At 41.2% G+C, this 20,337-nt stretch overlaps 1 protein-coding gene across 3 annotated transcripts in view; it reads right to left on the bottom strand.

Annotated features, from left to right (window-relative positions):
• Window positions 1–792: 792 nt before the first annotated feature.
• The window catches only part of LOC141139394 (ribonuclease H1-like), a 37,108-nt gene continuing 17,563 nt past the window's right edge, over window positions 793–20,337 (bottom strand). For all 3 annotated transcript variants that reach the window (XM_073625424.1, XM_073625423.1, XM_073625425.1), the window contains exons 6-9: window positions 19,828–19,882; window positions 7,421–7,505; window positions 7,197–7,321; window positions 793–980 (exon numbers count right to left, since the gene is read on the bottom strand). In XM_073625424.1, coding sequence (XP_073481525.1) covers window positions 885–980; window positions 7,197–7,321; window positions 7,421–7,505; window positions 19,828–19,882 — 361 coding nt within the window. In that variant the 3' untranslated portion in view covers window positions 793–884. The remainder of the gene's footprint in view (window positions 981–7,196; window positions 7,322–7,420; window positions 7,506–19,827; window positions 19,883–20,337) is intronic.

The raw sequence follows: 20,337 nt of genomic DNA, 5'->3' as shown, positions 1-20,337 counted from the left end.
ATATGTTTGGCTCGATTACAAGCTTCTCATGCTATTGGAACATATTTGCTGAATGGACGTGATCTCCATTTTTTATTGTGGTCATAAAGATGGCTGTATGTAGCCCAAACCCAAACACCAGGAAGTGATCAGCACCTGTGACCCCCAAGGCAACTGCCCACCTATATAATGTAATAAGAGAACAAGATATTTGCATGTTTTAATTGTCCATTTATAAAATTTTATTAAATATGCCTCAGAGCAAAAATATATTTTTTTACAGCAGAAGCGAGGAGGCATTTGTCAACATGAGCAGCACTATTTACAATCAGCATATGTCTATATTAAAGGAAACCTGTACTGAAAAAAATGTGGCAGCTGCAACTTTGGACCTCCTGAAAACTCTATTTGCCCGCACAGTTCCCAGACTTTGATTTATCCATCAAACAGACCTGAAACAAGTTTACAGCAAGTGAAGTCAGAACTCCATATCTGCATATTTGCTACAGGTAAGTGAATTTAGTCAATATTGCAACTACAGGCAGCCAGATAACTAACATTTTCAGAAAAAGGTCAGTCATAGCTGCCCATATTATTTTTTTCTAGTTTTCCTATATAAATAAATAAAAGGTTACATTAACCTTCGGCACCCATAAAGTAAAGAGGACTGTGAAACAAACCAGTCATATTACATCTGTCATTTCTCTCTTTCATGTCAACAATAAAAGAGGTTTGTAGCTGTACATTTCAGGTAAGCATAAGTGTTCATGGTGTCTGGAAAACATTAGGGGCCATTGTTAATTCAGAAGTATGGTAAAAAAAAATAAGTTTTTATTACTAAACTTCTATTTGGTCTTATAATCAAAGCTTATTTAAGCTTTAAGAAAAAAAAAAAAGAATACATTCTAAACTGAACTTGTTTCAGGTTTCTGAGCGCCTTCTCTAGCAAGTCTATCAGCAGCTTCATTTCCTCCAAAGCCGGCATGTCCTGGGATGTGCATCTGCAATGCAAGGTAGAAAGTGTTACACAACTTCTCTTAAACACCAGAATAACCCAAAGAAAGAAAAAAAAGATATGAGGCATGATCAAAAACAAACCACCAGTACTATAGTTATGATGGGTCAGGAAAAATAACTGTTAGTGGTAGTAAAGTTGCCAGAAAAATGGGCTCCCTGCAGGTTTAAGTCATAATGTACTAGCATACACAGCATACTAGCACATTATAAACAGACTTCGCTGCAAAAGGAGCTCTCCAGCGCAGCTCTGTCATGGCTCCCCCAGTGCTTCCATCGCCTCCCGGTCTTTCTTCCACATTATGTATCTATGGCCACTGGTCACATCACCGTGGCACACAGAGTGGGCCGTAAATGTGGTCTGAGTTGTGCATTCCCACGCGCACATTACCACTGACAAGCAAGGGGACATTTATGACAGAAGAGACCTTGAGGGTCTCCAGGAGTTTGACATTTTGAATTCACTACCACTTTACCCCAACTCAGAAAAAAATAATCCAAAATTAAAGAATGTTTTACATACGAATGAGGGCTCTACATTGTACTGTATACAATTTCTATTTCACTCTTTAATTTGGTTCAACAATAGGCCAAGATAGTGAAGGAAAAAAAACAAACAAAAAAAAAAAAAAAAAAGACAGACAATCAGCCAACACAGAGGAGAGGGTTGATATTGCATGTGAGAACAGCAACATCCAAAAATGAAATTTCAGCTTTTGAATCTTCAGGCTTATGGCTCAATTTAGATTAAAGTGGATGTAAACCCAATGTCATCCTTTCTAAACTACTGCCATAGGGGTTATCTATAAGGATAAACATGCCTCCTGCATGTATCTTTACCTGTCAAATGTCTCCCCTCTGTCTGTTATGAGACCCGAAAAACTGCAGATTCCGTGGGTGGGTCTGTTGTCTGGAGCTCGGTGGGTGGAGTCGTGATGTCAGTAGACTCCCCGCCCACCTCTACACTCCCCTTGTCAATATGCATTTCTCCTGTGTATTTCTAACACTGAACTTCTGCTATGATCTCTAACATCCAGTGAAAAGACAGGAAAGTAACCACATGACTTCAGCATGCCAAATCATGCTGAGGTGTGGAACAGCCAATCCTTGCAGAGCTGCTGAAGAAAGGAGTGGGGGTGGGAATTAAAAAATAATGCATGTCTTAGGCTAGTGCACGATATATGTAAATCACCTGTCACTTACAGCAAGGGGGAGGATTTGACAAAGTTTTTCTCTGTTTGTCAAGAATTGTCTCACTTCACAATAAAAGAGGATTGCTCGGAGCTGGATTAACTCTGTGTGGCAAGACTGGGCTCAAATGATAGGAAATCTTCTCTCTACAGTATGATATAAAAAAAAAAAAATTTGGGGTTTACATCCACTTTAAGGATAAAAGGAAAAGTTGATCTCTTACAGGATTGCAAGTGTTAGTACTAGTGAACAGTAATGTCTGGGGTACATTTAAAAGAGAAGTTGAGTTTTTTATTTTTCCAGAATCATACCTAGGTGGATGCAGCATCGCTCCGATGCTGCATCTGTCCCCAGCCGGCTCGAGGGCTGAGAACAGAGCGATCGAACACCGCTGATCACTCGGTTCTCAGTGAGCAGAGAGCTGGTGGCTCTCATTCATAGGCTCTCTGCTCTGCTCCACCCTCTCTCACTGGAGTTCAAAGCTGTGGAGGGGGCAGGAACGGCTGGCTCAGGCTGTCAGCGGCCAGGGATCTGGGCGGATCCTGACCATATGGTCACAATCTTTCCCCAGCCTGGAGCGGCTCTTTGACGCCAGCCGACAGCAGGCTTTAGCGGACCCGATCAGACCATCCAGTCTCTTCTATGGAGCGGTGGGTATCAACGGACATATGTCCGTTGACACCCGCAAACATCCGATCCTAACGGCTAAAGACAGATGAATGGGGACCGGTTCCCCATCCGTCAGGCAGACTGGATGGCAGTCAGGTATAAACAGACAGGCGGTCGGTTTACATTCAACTGTTCATAGAGGAGTGGACACGGACCAGTCATCCACCTGCTCAGTGGGGATCAGCGAACAGGTTCCCCTCTGAGCAGGTGGATACCAACCGAGCCCTCCCTGTGTAGAAAGGGCCTAAAGCAAAACTCCAGACAAAAACCAAGAAGATTAAAAAAATAAACAGCCCATTAAAAGAACAAATTATATATACACACAGTGGGGACGGAAAGTATTCAGACCCCCTGAAATTTTTCACTCTGTTATATTGCAGCCATTTGCTAAAATCATTTAAGTAAATTTTTTTCCTCCTAAGGCCTCATGCACACGAGACGCTGGTGCAAACTCTGCTGAACACATGTTTTTAAAAGCTGAAACCGGCGTTTAGAAACGCCCGTTTTGCCGCGTTTGCATGCCGCGTTTCACCGTGTTTGCGTCTAGAAGCGTCTGCAGAGCAGAGAATGACATTTTGCGACCCAGGTTTGGGGCCCCGTATCTCAGGGCCACTTGGTGCTAGGAACCCCAAATTTGGTGTGCTAACACAGTTGGACTAACACTATAACATATCCACATTTGGGGTTCCTAGCACCAAGTGGCCCCGAGATATGGGGCCCCAAATCAGGTCGGAAAATGTCATTCTCTGCTGCAGAAAAGTGCTTGACATTTTGCAACCCAATTTGGGGCCCCATATCTCGGGGTCACTTGGTGCTAGGAACCCCAAATTTGGATATGTTATATTGTTAGTCCAACTGTGTTAGCACACCAAATGTGGGGTTCCTAGCACCAAGTAGGCCCAAGATATTGGGCCCCAAAATCAGGTCACAAAATTTCAAGCACTTCTGCAGCAGAGAATGACATTTTCCGACCTGACTTTGGGGCCCCATATCTCGGGGCCACTTGGTGCTAGTAACCCCAAAATTGGATATGTTGTAGTGCTAGGGCCACTGTGTTTGCACACCTAATTGGTGGTATGGGGCCCCGAAGTCGGGCTGTAAAAACACTTATAAACGCAAACGCAGCTAAACGCGATACTGGCGTTTAGCGTCTGAAACGTGGAAAACCTTTGCGTCTGAACCCATTTTTTTGCTTCTGGAAAAAGGAGGTTAAACGCAACTGACTAAAAAACGAGACTGTGTATATGGACACATAGGATAACATCGAATGGGTTCAGGGGCAGTTGAAAAAAAAAGTGTCCAACTGCCTCTGAACATGAGTTTAACAGCGTCTCGTGTGCATGAGGCCTTAATGTACACACATACTGACCCCATATTGAAAGTAAAACACAAAATTGTTGACATTTTTGCAGATTTATTAAAAAAGAAAAACTGAAATATCACATGGTCCTAAGTATTCAGACCCTTTGCTGTGACACTCATATATTTAACTCGGGTGCTGTCCATTTCTTCTGATCATCCTTGAGATGGTTCTACACCTTCATTTGAGTCCAGCTGTGTTTGATTATACTGATTGGACTTGATTAGGAAAGCCACACACCTGTCTATATAAGACTTTACAGCTCACAGTGCATGTCAGAGCAAATGAGAATCATGAGAGTCAAAGGAACTGCTTGAAGAGCTCAGAGACAGAATTGTGGCAAGGCACAGATCTGGCCAAGGTTGCAAAAAAAATTTCTGCTACACTTACGGTTCCTAAGAGCACAGTGGCCTCCATAATCCTTAAATGGAAGACGTTTGGGACGACCAGAACCCTTCCTAGAGCTGACCGTCTGGCCAAACTGAGCTATCGGGGGAGAAGAACCTTGGTGAGAGGTAAAGAAGAACCCAAAGATCACTGTGGCTGAGCTCCAGAGATGCAGTCGGGAGATGGGAGAAAGTTGTAGAAAGTCAACATCACTGCAGCCCTCCACCAGTTGGGGCTTTATGGCCCGACGGAAGCCTCTCCTCAGTGCAAGACACATGAAAGCCCACGTGGAGTTTGCTAAAAAAACACCTGAAGGACTCCAAGATGGTGAGAAATAAGATTCCCTGGTCTGATGAGACCAAGATAGAACTTTTTGGCCTCAATTCTAAGCGGTATGTGTGGAGAAAACCAGGCACTGCTCATCACCTGTCCAATACAGTCCCAACAGTGAAGCATGGTGGTGGCAGCATCATGCTGTAGGGGTGTTTTTCAGCTGCAGGGACAGGACGACTGGTTGCAATCGAGGGAAAGATGAATGCGGCCAAGTACAGGGATATCCTGGACGAAAACGTTATCCAGAGTGCTCAGGACCTCAGACTGGGCCGAAGGTTTACCTTCCAACAAGACAATGACCCTGAGCACACAGCAAAAATAAGGAAGGAGTGACTTCACAACAACTCCGTGACTGTTCTTGAAAGGCCCAGCCAGAGCCCTGACTTAAACCCAATTGATCATCTCTGGATAGACCTAAAAATGGCTGTCCACCAACGTTTACCATCCAACCTGACAGAACTGGAGAGGATCTGCAAGGAGGAATGGCAGAGGATCCCCAAATCCAGGTGTGAAAAACTTGTTGCATCTTTCCCAAAAAGACTCATTGCTGTATTAGATCAAAAGGGTGCTTCTACTAAATACTGAGCAAAGGGTCTGAATACTTAGGACCATGTGATATTTCAGTTTTTCTTTTTTAATAAATCTGCAAAAATGTCAATAATTCTGTGATTTTCTGTCAATATGGGGTGCTGTGTGTACATTAATGAGGAAAAAAAAAAAAAAAAAAATGAACTTAAATGATTTTAGCAAATGGCTGCAATATAACAAAGGGGGTCTGAATACTTTCCGTCCCCACTGTGTAAAATATATATATATATATATAAATAAATGATGAGCTTTTTCTGCCATATTTATTTTTAATACAAAGATTTACCCTATAGCACTTTTTTCTGGCTCGATGTCCTCAGTCCAATGGCCAGCATCATTCAACCCACTTCCTCCAAAACTAGTAAAACCGCTCCGCTAGCGGCCGCATACCGACGGTAAAGCGCCGCTTACAATAGCGGTGCTTTACCGCCGACGGCGCCCCCGCCCCAGTGTGAAAGGGCCCTAAGACTCCTTGTGCTGCTACTCCCTCTGATAATCAAGTCCTGCTGTGCTGGTGCTTGCATTCAAAATTGATACAAAAAAAATTGACATGATACAAGAGATGGTTAGAGACTGCATTTTTCTTGTACTAAAGATGCCAATAATGGGCAACAATGATGACATATTCATTTAAATTGATTAAATTAAAAAGTTTAATATAATACAATTATATATAAAAATATAAATATTTTTTAAAAACTGTAGTTTTCGGCTAAGTGCATCTTGCATTTTCGGCACCAAAATTTTCATTCAGTGCATCTCTAGTAATAATTAGAGCTGCGTTAATTTGTGTCGTTGTGGATTTTTTTTTTTTTAAAGGATTCAAGGCCTATGATGTACAGTACATGGAGATTCTAATTCTGCTCGAGTCAAGGTGAAACCCCACTCCTTAGCAATATGTCCCACCTTCTACCAATCAACTATCAAATGCCTGAAGCCTTTACACAGCCCACTGAAGCTCTGCCATTTAAAAATGGAAATTCTGATTTGGGCAGCAGTCAAATCTCTATGTACAGTTTAGAATCTATCATCCTTATGGGAATACGGTTATCTAATGTAATCTTATCTCAATAAGGTGCTTAAAGTGTTACTAAACCCAGGACCCTCCATTCACTATATCTGGTCTCCCGTAGTACACAGAACATGGAAATGCAAATATTTTAGTAAATACAAACTACTAAATACCTGTTCTCATCAGCAGTATATGGCAGTCTTAGGACTTCTATCAGTGTCTGGTTAAAGCTTGTAGGAGTAGTTTTCATTCTCCTTTGACTGTCCTAGGAGGCTGCAGGACCCCTGACCCTCTGTCTGGAAAGTGTTTATTGGCCCTGTGCTGATCACATGCACCCTCCCAAGAAAAAAAAAAAACCTCTAGCAATACACACCAAACTAAGCATGTGCAGAGTGCCCCCAAGGCTCTGTCTCTGAGAAGACAGGATCAATCAGCCTTTTTACACAGTGCGGAGAATTAACCCCTTATGTTCCACAGTGAGTATAACAAGCATTCTTTGCTGCATATACAGACTGATTTTACTGTTGTGAGTTTAGTAACACTTTAAAACAAAAAATGTACGCTGGCACAAAACACTTCTGCAATGTGACAAGATTTGTATACTTGAAGCAACTACGCTGTCCTTTATTTCAAAAACAGAGGCTGCATACATGTTATACTAACCCATTTGACATCAATGCCCTTTATTAACTTATCCAGCTTTTCAAAGTCCTCTCTGTTTATGACATCTGCACCAGTGCTTAGCTTCCAGCCATTCTTTTTCCATGCATGTATCCATTTAGTGATCCCTAAATTAACAGAGACATATGCATAATAAACATATGGACAACCTGCAAATAGGACATAAGGGGAATACTGTGGCAAGAATGAACCCTCGTGGCTCTTACCATTTATTGTAAACATACTGTCCGTGTACACCACAAGCTTTGTGATATTCTGGCTTTTCGCCTGTTCTACAGCTTTGCATGCTGCCTGCAGGAAACACTGAGTGTTACTTAATTTCTATTTCAAACAGTTCACAACAGTTTCAATATTTTAAAGTGGTAATACACCCAAAAATTATTATTTTGCAGCTTATTTAGGCTTGTTTAATAATTTTCACATGTTATTTTTCAACTTTCTTTAACAGGCCAAGCAATCCAAAGCAGCAGTTAAGAGGGCTGAGACAATGCTTACAAATGGTCAGCTTTTATTCATGTACAACCTTGATCTCAAAACCAAAAAAAAAAAAAAAACTGTCGATGTAACTGCTTAACCGCTTGCCGCCCACCGGCGGTCATATGATGGCCAGGCGGTGTGGCTCTCGTTCTGGGAGGGCGTCATATGACGCCCTTGCCTTCCCTGCCCACCAGGGGGCACTAGCCGCCGCCGGCAATCTCACGCGCCCGTCGTGTCACTGGGTGCCCGGTAACATGGCAGGACCGTGCATCTGTGTATGTAAACACACAGATCCACGTCCTGTCAGAGAGGAGAGGAGACCGATGTTTGTTCTTAGTATAGAGCAACACCGATTGGTCTCCTCCCCTTGTGAGAGTCCCCTCCCCCTTCAGTTAGAAACACTCCCTAGCAACATAATTAACCCCTCGATCATCCCCTAGTGTTAACCCCTTCCCTGCCAGTCACATTTACACAGTAATCAGTGCATTTTTATAGCACGGATCACTGTATAAATGTGAATGGTCCCAAAAATGTGTCAAAAGTGTCTGCCACAATATCGCAGTCACGAAAAAAAAAAAAAAAAAAAAAAAAAAAAAAAAGGATGATTACTGTATGGCCAGAGTAAGACAGGAAGTGTGTCAACAGACAAAATCGGGGGGGGGGGGGGGGGGGGAGCCTAAGAAAAAAAACAAAAAAACAAACAAAAAACAAATGCAGCTAAGGATCAGTAAGCTAAAATATATTAATTTTTTCTTTTTGTCTTTAATACCACTTTAACCACTTGAGCCCCGGACCATTATGCTGCCTAAGGACCAGAGGTCTTTTTCCAATTTGGCACTGCGTCGCTTTAACTTTTAATTGCGCGGTCATGCAATGCTGTACCCAAACGAAATTTGTGTCCTTTTCTTCCCACAAATAGAGCTTTCTTTTGATGGCATTTGATCACCTCTGCGGTTTTTATTTTTTGCGCTATAAACGGAAAAAGACCGAAAATTTTGAAAAAAAATGATATTTTCTACTTTTTGTTATAAAAAAAATCCAATAAACTCAATTTTAGTCATACATTTAGGCCAAAATTTATTCAGCCACATGTCTTTGGTAAAAAAAATGTCAATAAGCGTATATTTATTGGTTTGCGCAAAAGTTATAGCGTCTACAAACTAGGGTACATTTTCTGGAATTTACACAGCTTTTAGTTTATGACTGCCTATGTCATTTCTTGAGGTGCTAAAATGGTAGGGCAGTACAAAACCCCCCCAAATGACCCCATTTTGGAAAGTAGACACCCCAAGGAAATTGCTGAGAGGCATGTTGAACCCACTGAATATTTATTTTTTTTGTCCCAAGTGATTGAATAATGACAAAAAAAAAAAAAAAATAATTTACAAAAAGTTGTCACTAAATGATATATTACTCACACAGGCCATGGGCCTATGTGGAATAGCACCCCAAAATACATTCAGCTGCTTCTCCTGAAAATGGGGATACCACATGTGTGGGACTTTTTGGGAGCCTAGCCGCGTACGGGGCCCCGAAAACCAATCACCGCCTTCAGGATTTCTAAGGGCATAAATTTTTGATTTCACTCCTCACTACCTATCACAGTTTTGAAGCCCATAAAATGCCCAGATGGCACAAAACCCCCCCAAATGACCCCATTTTGGAAAGTAGACACCCCAAGCTATTTGCTGAGAGGCATGTTGAGTCCATGGAATACTTTCTTTTTTGACGCAAGTTGCGGGAAAGTGACAATTTTTTTTTTTTTTTTTTTGCACAAAGTTGTCACTAAATGATATATTTCTCACACAGGCCATGGGCATATGTGGAATTGCACCCCAAAATACATTTAGCTGCTTCTCCTGAGTATGGGGATACCACATGTGTGGGACTTTTTGGGAGCCTAGCCGCATACGGGGCCCCGAAAACCAAGCACCGCGTTCAGGATTTCTAAGGGCGTAATGTTGTGATTTCACTCCTCACTACCTATCACAGTTTTGAAGGCCATAAAATGCCAAGATGGCACAAACCCCCCCCAAATGACCCCATTTTGGAAAGTAGACACCCCAAACTATTTACTGAGAGGCATGTTGAGTCCATGGAATATTTTATTTTTTGACACAAGTTGCGGGAAAGTGACAATTTTTTTTTTTTTGCACAAAGTTGTCACTAAATGATATATTGCTCAAACATGCCATGGGCATATGTGGAATTACACCCCAAAATATATTCTGCTGCTTCTCCTGAGTACGGGGATACCACATGTGTGGGACTTTTTGGGAGCCTAGCTGCATATGGGGCCCCGAAAACTGTGCTAGGCAGTGAAGAGTGAAATCAAAAATTTACGCCCTTAGAAAGCCTGAAGGCGGTGCTTGGTTTTCGGGGTCCTGTGTGCGGCTAGGCTCCCAAAAAGTCCCACACATGTGGTATCCCCATACTTAGGAGAAGCAACAGAATGTATTTTGGGGTGTAATTTCACATATTCCCATGGCATGTTTGAGCAATATATCATTTAGTGACAACTTTGTGCAAAAAAAAAAAAAAAAAAAAAAAAAAAAAAAAAAGATTTGTCTCTTTCCCGCAACTTGTGTCACAATATAAAATATTCCATGGACTCGACATGCCTCTCAGCAAATAGCTTGGGGTGTCTACTTTCCAAAATAGGGTCATTTGGGGGGTTTTGAACTGTCCTGGCACTTTATGCACAACATTTAGAAGCTTATGTCACACATCACCCACTCTTCTAACCACTTGAAGACAAAGCCCTTTGACACTTTTTGATTACATGAAAAAATATTTTTTTTTTGCAAGAAAATTACTTTAAACCCCCAAACATTATATATTTTTTTTAAAGCAAATGCCCTACAGATTGAAATGGTGGGTGTTTCATATTTTTTTTTCAAACAATATTTGCGCAGCGATTTTTCAAACGCATTTTTTGGGGAAAAAACACACTTTTTTAAATTTTAATGCACTAAAACACACTATATTGCCCAAATGTTTGATGAAATAAAAAAGATGATCTTAGGCCGAGTACATGGATACCAAACATGACATGCTTTAAAATTGCGCACAAACGCGCAGCGGCGACAAAATAAATACATTTTTAAAAGCCTTTAAAAGCCTTTACAGGTTACCACTTTAGATTTACAGAGGAGGTCTACTGCTAAAATTACTGCCCTCGTTTTGTCCTTCGCGGTGATACCTCACATGCATGGTGCAATTGCTGTTTACATTTGACGCCAGACCGACGCTTGCGTTCACCTTTGCACGAGAGCAGGGGGGGACAGGGGTGCTTTTTTTTTTTTTTTTTTCCTTTATTATTTTTTTGCTTTTTTATCTTATTTTTAAACTGTTCCTTTCATTTTTATTTTTTTTTTTATTAATTTTATTGTTATCTCAGGGAATGTAAATATCCCCTATGATAGCAATAGGTAGTGACAGGTACTCTTTTTTTTTAAAATTGGGCTCTATTAGACCCTAGATCTCTCCTCTGCCCTCAAAGCATCTGACCACACCAAGATCGGTGTGATAAAATGCTTTCCCAATGGCGCTGTTTACATTCGGCGAAATCTAAGTCATGAAATGCTCGTAGCTTCCGGTTTCTTAGGCCATAGAGATGTTTGGAGCCATTCTGGTCTCTGATCAGCTCTATGGTCAGCTGGCTGAATCACCGGCTGCATTTTCAGGTTCCCTGTTGGGACAGGAAAGCCAGAGAAAAACATGGAAGACGGTGGGGGGGGAGGGGGGGGGCATTCCCTCCCACTGCTTGCAAAAGCAGTCTAGAGGCTAATTAGCCGCTAGGATTGCTTTTACATGAAAGCCGACCGCTGGCTGAAAAGAATGATACCAAGATGATACCTAAACCTGCAGGCATCATTCTGGTATAACCACTCAAAGTCCATAAACATACCAGTACGTTGCTGGTCCTTGTTAGGCATATATTGTAAACTTTTTTTTCATGCAGCCTGTGGGCTGAACGAAAAAAAGATATTGATCGGTGGGTATGCCCACCATTAGAATACCTCCCTTCATCCACCCACTTCTAATGATGGGCATACATGCACCATTTATATATGCCGAAGCATGGGGGCATCCTCCCGCAAAAGGCAGGAGCAAATTGCTCCTCCACCCACTGCTGCCCCCACGCTTCGGCATATATGCTGAAGTATGTAACTGTGGTGGTGAAATCACCTCCGACAGCGCTGGAGTCACGGCTTTATATATCGTGGGAACAAACGCTGTTGCTGTCAAGATAAATAAATCCGCGCTGCAACTGAATGGCGTACCTGAAAACAATAAAATGGTTACCAACACAGTAAACGGTAAAGTATAAAAAATCTGAAAAGCAAACATGGTAAAAAACATAACAATAAAACATTGCAGAATAGAATTGAGTAAAAAAAGAGCAGAACAATAGAGAGAGAATAGAGAGAGAGAACAATAAAACAACAACTATTTTTGGTTTTTTTATTTTATATTTTTTTTTGTGTTTTTATTTTTTTAAATTTTTTTTTATTTTATTTTTTTTACACTTTTTTTTAGTAACTTTTAACTTTTGTAACTCGTTCCAGGTTTGGGTCTCTCAAAATGCAATGGCATCTTGGGAGACCCTGTGTTAGTGTGCCTAGTCTGTGCAGTGCTGAACCCTACGCTAATACTCAACTAATGTATGTTAGCGTTCAAAGCATTCACCCATGCAAAGACCAGGATTGCCAGGACAGGAGGGACAATAAGACCGGGTGTCACGCCTAAATCCGCGCTTGCTGCAGACACGACATCTTTTTTGGGGGGCTTTTTGGGTAGGGGTACTCGGGATGGCATAAAGAAAATGCCGCTCATGCAGCCGGCTTACTGCATTTGGTTGGGGAAGGTGAGGTAGAGCACCGTCTGGAAACAGAAGGGCTCTGACGATCTCTTCCTGGAATTTAAGGAAGGATCCAGTCTGTCCTGAAGCTCTGTATAGCACATGAGCGTTCAGCAAAGCCAAATGAAATAAATAAACAGACACTTTTTTGTACCAGCGTCTGGCCTTACGGTGAGAACGAAAACATTCTTCTTATCCCTCCACTTCATAGCGAGCAAATTATTATACTTCAAGCAGGCTCTCTCCCCCAGCCTAAGACGGGAATCTACAAGCCGCTGGGGAAAGCCCCGGCGATTAGGTCGCACGGTGCCACATGCTCCAATCTGCTGATCAAACAAGTGACTAAAAAGTGGCACGCTCGTATAATAATTGTCCACGTACAAGTGGTACCCCTTTCCGAATAAGGGTGACACCAAGTCCCACACTATCTTGCCAGCGCTTCCTATGTAGTCAGGGCAGTTTGTCGGCTCTACGTGACTATCTTTGCCCTCGTAAACCATAAAACTATATGTATAGCCTGTGGCCCTGTCACAGAGCTTATACATCTTGACCCCGTATCTGGCACGCTTGCTGGGAAGGTACTGTTTGAATGACAAGCGGCCAGAAAATTTAATCAGGGACTCATCAACGCAGACAACTTGATGGGGAGTAAACAAGTCTGCAAAACGTTGGTTGAAGTGGTTTACGAGGGGCCGAATTTTGTAGAGCCGATCGTATGCAGGGTCTCCACGAGGACGACAGAGTTCATTGTCGTTGAAGTGCATGAACCGCAAAATCTGCTCGTATCGTGCCCTGGCCATGGAAGCAGAGAACAAGGGTGAATGGTAAATTGGGTCAGTGGACCAATATGACCGCAACTTACTCTTTTTATTCAACCCCATGAGGAGGGAAAGGCCCAGAAAGGTCTTAAATTCGGAGACCGTAATTGGTCTCCAATCTCTGGCAAGGGAGGACTGGGGATTAGCGGCGATGTGTTGACCAGCGTATAAATTGCTTTGGTCCACAATAGATCTATAGAGATCTTCGGTGAAAAACAGTGAATAAAAATCCAGTGGCGTAAAGTCAACTGTTTCCACCTGAATTCCGGGTTGGCCAGTGAAAGGGGGAAGTACGGGTGCTGCAGAAGTGGAGGGTTCCCAATTCGGATTGGCCAATGCAGCAGGAAGGGCCCTATGGGCACGACGGGCCTGTCTTTGTCTTCTTGGTGGCAGCGGGACACTACTAGTGCTTGCCACCTCGCCAGCTTGAACTGCACTTATGGGACTCGCCACGTCACCACGTGATACTGCAGTGCTGGATGTACGACCAGGGTGTACTAGGCCGCTGGTGCTTGCCAGTTCACCAGAAGGAATAGCGGCGCTAGTACTTCTCTGCTCCATACGAGAGCCCTGCGGTTCCTGCACTTCAAGGACAGAAGAAGATTGGGGTCTGGTACGCCTGACCTTAGCAGGGACCACAACTCTGTCGTCAGAGCTATCTGTCATGGAGCCGCTGTCCTCTACAGGTTCGTATTCTGAGCCTGAACTTGACAGATGAGTGACTTCCTCTTCACTATCTGTCATACTCAGAAACGTGTAGGCCTCTTCACTAGTGTACCTTCGATTTGCCATTTTGGGCTCTAAATTTAGGGGTACACTAGTGAGACTCACAGGCAAAAAAGCTCCTGACTGTCAGCGACTGTATAAAAACGCTACCAAAAAACTGTTAGCGATCGCAGGGATCAGGCCTGACTCTGCGAACGCTGCAGTTATGTGTGCTTAGTGTTTTGTAAGTGTCAGTTATCGATCGATACTGTACTTGGGTGGGCTGGGCAGGGCTGGGCCGAGGAGCAAAACGCAGGTGCTAGCAGGTATCTGGGCTGATCCCGCTAACACTGCGTTTCAGGGAACCCTAAACTGCTGGGGAGTATAGATCTGATCGGATCAGATATCGATCCGCTCAGATACTATAGCACTAAGGGAGGTGTATGCTGCGTGTGTGGGTTTTAGCGGTACTGGCGCTAACCTGACGCTGCCTGGGGCGACGCAGACCTAAGCTGACCCTAAAAATGTAATTTATATCACCGCCGGGCAATTAGGGGGTTAAACCTTTATAGGGTAATAAACGGCGGGTGCCCTAAAACTATAATAAACTGTAATAAACTACAAAAAACAAACTAGCTAACCAGCGTCACCCGTAACACTTATACGGTGATCGCTGGTGAAAGGGTTAACTAGGGGGCAATCAGGGGGTTAAAACCTTTAGCAGGTAGTATATGGGGGTCCCTGTCGCTATAAAACACTGACAGCGAACCTATATACTTACCTCCCTAACTAGCGTCACCTGTGTCACTAATACAGCGATCAGAAAAACGATCGCTTAGCGACACTGGTGACGGGGGGTAATCAAGGGGTTAACTTTTATTAGGGGGGGTTAGGGGGGTACCCTGGACCTAAGGGGGGGTACCCTAGACCTAAAGGGGGCTAACCTAACTGCCCTAACACTTGTAACTGACACAAACTGACACCAATGCAAAAAAAAAAAAAAAATGCTATTGGTGTCAGAGTGACAGGGGGTACAGGGGGGTGACAAGTGTGCCTGGCGTGTTCTACTGTTAGTGTAGTGTTGTGCAGACTTACTTGATGTCTTCTCTCCTCGGCGCCGGATCAAAAAGACCGACTCGAGGAGGGATGACATCACTTCCTTTCCCTCTGTTTACCTTACAGAGGGAAAGGAAGCATTCTCATTCGCCGGGAGCGATCGGGAGGGGGTGGCCAACAATGGATGGCCTCCCCCTGACCTCTCAATGCCCGGGAACAAATGGCGACCGCCTCGGGCACCAGGGGGGGGACCGATCGGACCCCCCACCCGCGGAAGGCAAATCACGTATATATACGTGATTTTGCCTGTCCGTGCCACCTTGCCGACGTAAATCGGCGTGAGGCAGTCGTCAAGTGGTTAAATATGTCTTATAGAAGCAGTTCATATAATTGTTTAATGCTTAAAGTCAAATGATTACGAAAGAGCCATCGGCTTAAGTACACAAAACAGTATACACCTTTAAAGCAGGGTTCCACTCAAATTTTTAACTTAATCTTACCCCCTCCGGTTAATTGCATAGATGTTCAAATGCCGCACAAATTTTTTTTTATCGCTGTAATTACCTTTATATTGTACTTTATTGTGGCACTTCCTGTCTCTCCTCCCATGGGAGTAGGCGTGTTTATTGCCTTTCCCCGGAGCCGCACTGTCTCCTGGGAGCTTAGTGTCAGGCTTCCCAAGATTCAGTGCGGAAACAATGATCATGCTTGTGAACAAGCTGTGAACGAACAGCATTCACCACATCCAGGAAACCAATGCTTCACATGCCCACAAGCAAGATGGAAACAGCCAGCATCACATTTTTTAAGTTATTCTTCAGTACGAAAACAGACAGAGGCGGAAATATTACACCCAAACTGTGAGTATTATTTTGGGGTTAGCAAAGTGTCTCAATGACCTAAAAAAAAAAAAAAAAAAAAAAAGAAGAAAAGAAGAAGGTCGCCAACCTCCCACTTTAACATTTTAAACGTTTGCATGTTCTCATTGTGCTTGCATGAGTTTCCTCCAGGTACTCCGGTTTCCTCCCACACTCCAAAGACATGCCGGTAGGTTAATTGGCTCCTGTCTAAATTGGCTCTAGTATGAGTCTGTATGAATGCGAGTTAAGAATCTTAGACTGTAAACTCCATGGAGGCAGGGACTGATGTGAATGTATAATTTGTATGTAAAGTGCTGCGTAAATTGCCCGGTGTTATATAAATACCTGTAAATAATTGAAATTAAGATGCCCAGGCAAAATTTAAAGTAGAATTCCAGCTTTTTTATCCCAAACTAAATATTTAAAGTAATAACAAAACTAGAATTCTACTTCAACAGCATCAGCTAGCATAAAAACTTTATTACTAATATGTCTACCTATTAGGGCTGAAACAACTAATCGATTATGAAATTAATAGATTACTATTTCAATAATAGATTAATCGGCCAATATCATAATGGGGTTAAAACTAAAATGAGCCCTTTATAGTACAAAAAGAGCAAATCACTACTGTAAATATTACTTTCACAGTTCTACAGTAAAAAAAATGAACTCCTTACAGTAGTGATTAGCTGTTTTTTTTTTTTTTTTTTTTTTTTTTTTTTTTATTTTTTTTTTTTTAACTATAAAGGGCTAATTTTAGTTTTTTTAACCCCCATTATGTTACTAAACGTCTTAGGCCTGGTTTACATCTATGTGTTTTTTGGTGCTTTTTGCAGAAACGCACTACAGTTCATTTACATGGTTTCCTATGGGACATGTTCACATCTATGCTTTTTTCAGCTGCTACGTATTTGGAAAGGGTCAGGGACTTTTTTTTTTTTTTTTTTTTTTTTTTTTTAACATAAAACAGTGCTTTTTTGGTTCCATATACTTCAATGGAGAAGCTGCAGAAAAGCATGTAGTGCGTTTTTGCAGCAATTTTTGTTTTTTAATCAGCTCAACAACAAACTGGCCAAAAAAAAAAAAAAAAATGCAAAAATGCAAATCGCAGCAAAATCACATGTGCAAAAAGCACTGCAGAAACAGATCACAAGCAAACTGCATAGGTGTGTACCGAGCCTTGTGCTGGCCACACCGATCAATTTTCAGACGAGAATATTCATACGAAAAATCTTTGTACATTCGCTGAATGAAAGAATGTTTGAAATTTTCACTTGTTTTTAACATCCGTTTTTAAAACAACTGTAATTTCTGAACGAAAACCACATACACTCTCTGAAAATTCCTTTGACCAAGAAGTCTTCTATTATAACCAAATTTTCCCATCACTTTGGTTGAATATAAACGTCGATTCTGACCCCACTAACAATTAGAAAATTGAACGAACGTTCTTAAAATTATTTTTTTTTTTTGAAGGAAGACATTGTTTTTTGAATAAAAAAAAAAAAATTGATCCGAGTCTGATGATATTTACCAGATTCACCCTTTAATATACTGTATACAGTATATCTCTCCTCTAATAGTATATACAGAATATCTCCTCTAATAGTATATACAGAATATCTCTTATGTCTGTTTTGCTCAGAGTGGATTAGATATTTTGCTCCCTAACCATATAGTTGGTAATTTATATTTACCACTGCATAGAGATATACAAGAATAAATTGCCTTTTTTTTTTTAAACTTTACATATTAACTAAATTATACACCACACTTATTTTTAAGGTTATTAACCGATTAAGCGAAACAAGAATCGGCCAACTAATCGATTATGAAAATAATCGTTAGTTGCAGCCCTACTACCTATATATTTTTTATATTACTTGAAGATAAAAAAAAATACATCACACTGCTCTGTTTTTGCTAATATAGATAGACAAATGCACAAAAAAAAAAAATTGTAATATAAAAAAAAATGTAGTTAACCTATTTGTTTTTTATATTGTAATCATATCTCAGAATAGTATTAAACAGACACACTATAAATTATATCATATAGTCATATCTACTTAACATATGTATTAGAGCTGCACGATTAATCGTTAAGAATCGAAATAGTGATCTTATTCCCTTCCCGATCTTCAAAACAGCATGTCACGATTCTAACAAGTTCAGAGAGTTCTCACAATTGGCAAAAAATAAAAATAAAAAAAATCCAGGCAGCCCCAAGTTTTATCACAACACTGTGAATAAGTAGAAACAAAGTATCTTTTTGTTCTTTTATCAAAAGGAAAGAACTCCGGGCATGTAAATTAGGGAAGTTTAACCATTTCAAGACCAAACCTTTTCTGACATTTGTTGCTTACAAGTAAAAAAAAAAATCATTGTCTGCTAGAAAATTACTTGGAACACCCAAACATGATATATTTTTTTTTAGCAGAGACCCGAGAATAAAATGGTGGTTGTTGCAATAATTTTATGTCACACCGTATTTGCACAGCGGTTTTTCAAACGCAATTTTTTGAAAAAATACACTTTAAAAAACAAAAACTAAACAGTAAAGTTAGCCCAATTATTTTTCTATAAATGTGAAAGAAGATGTTACACTGCGAGAATCGTGATCTTTATTCTAAGTAAAAAAAAAAATGTGATTCTCATTTTAGCCAGAATCGTGCAGCTCTAATATGTATGCGATTATCATGAATGTCAGTTATCAATGCATTTTAATATAATCAAAGGTTATTTATGGGGCAGGCTCATTTAGTCATTACGTACAACGGCTCGGTTGACTTTCTGGTGTGCTGACCACTGCGTTTCATTTACAGCTAGCAGCAAACTTGGTCTGTCTAACTGCAGACAATAGAGCCTCTAAAGATGTGACATCTACAATGCCCTGTTTAACCAGAGCTTGTGTGTTATAAGCTAATTTTACCCTACAAATCACTTTTTTATTTTAATAAAAGTATTTTGGTAATGCTGATGTGTATATACATCTGATGTGAATAATTATTAGTTTTTCTGCAAAAGCATGTCCCAATTAACTTCAGGCCAAACCCGAACACTTTAGCAGCACAGGGCCAATTTTTTTCCGTAGTATACACTATAAAATTATACTAGACTTGGCACAACTTTGGGTGTCCCAAGGAGAGTAGCTATGCGTGCGGTGGCAAACAGTAGGTGTGGCCAAACTGCTCTTTTTGACATCATTGCCCCACCCCCCAGTGATGCCAAACTTTCCCCCAGACAACCAACCGCAGCTCCCGGACAGAAACAGATGTGTGTGCGACTACAGTATCTAGGTTACTTGAGGAGCCACAGCCCAGTCTGAATAATGTGTCCGGGTTTCAGACACTGAAACCCAGACACCTTATTCAAAACCTGGACTGTCCGGGTGAATCCTGGTTTTTGTGGCAACCCTACTTTGTATCTAACTCAACCCTACTGTGGCAACCCTACTTTGTATCTAAATATTAAGTAGGCTGCCAGTAAAATGGGTACATTACAGTAAAGCAGGTACCAAAGCCACTGATAGCAAGATGGACCATATTGGCCTAGTGCTTAGTTTGACCTTTTCCTTTAGCATACAGCTACCTTTACCAAGGCAGAACAAGTCACAAAAAAAATGTTTATAGGCAAGAGAGAAAATTAAAGTTAAAGGTAACGGCATCCAAGTGAAGCAAGTCAGGACAGCCTTAAAATGTGTTAATATAGCTTCTTATATTTCATGTACACAGGTAAAAACTTTACATGTATCTTCAACTAAATCCACACAGCAAAATTTAAGAAAAAATTATTTGCAAAAAAAAAAAAAAAAAAAAATCTATAGTTACCTGAATCTCTGCTCGCTGATTAGTCTGTCTTCCCACAAGTCTTTCTGCCACGTTCCTATTTAAAATACAAGAAACACATGAACAGAAGCTGGGAAAACACTGGTAACTCTTAGGCACACTGGTAGCACTGGCACACAAAGAAAGTTCATTTAAATGCTTAGAATTGAATGACTTGAATACTTTTTTATTCTCAGTCTGGCAATGTGATAATTTTGTAAACATATTAGAATTAATTTTTAGTGGAACAAAGGCAGTGTTTAACATTTTGGCAACCACAATTCAGATCAGTTCATTGTGGATATTACTAATTCATCGTGGCTCACGGGTTATGCCAACTGGCATAAAATCTAGCTTTCATAAAGGGGGAAAAACATTTTTATACCAACAAATGTTGGTGACCATGTGTATTGTATTGGGAAGCTCTTCCACTTTTATGTGCACAATGCCCCTGTAAATAACCTTCAGGGTGTCTGTAGGACCTATACAAGTAAAGTCATGTATCAGTTTTTA

This window comes from Aquarana catesbeiana, linkage group LG04 (genome assembly GCF_042186555.1).
Source record: "Aquarana catesbeiana isolate 2022-GZ linkage group LG04, ASM4218655v1, whole genome shotgun sequence".
Taxonomy (NCBI): Eukaryota; Metazoa; Chordata; class Amphibia; order Anura; family Ranidae; genus Aquarana; species Aquarana catesbeiana.
This window is presented reverse-complemented; position numbering and strand designations above follow the sequence as displayed.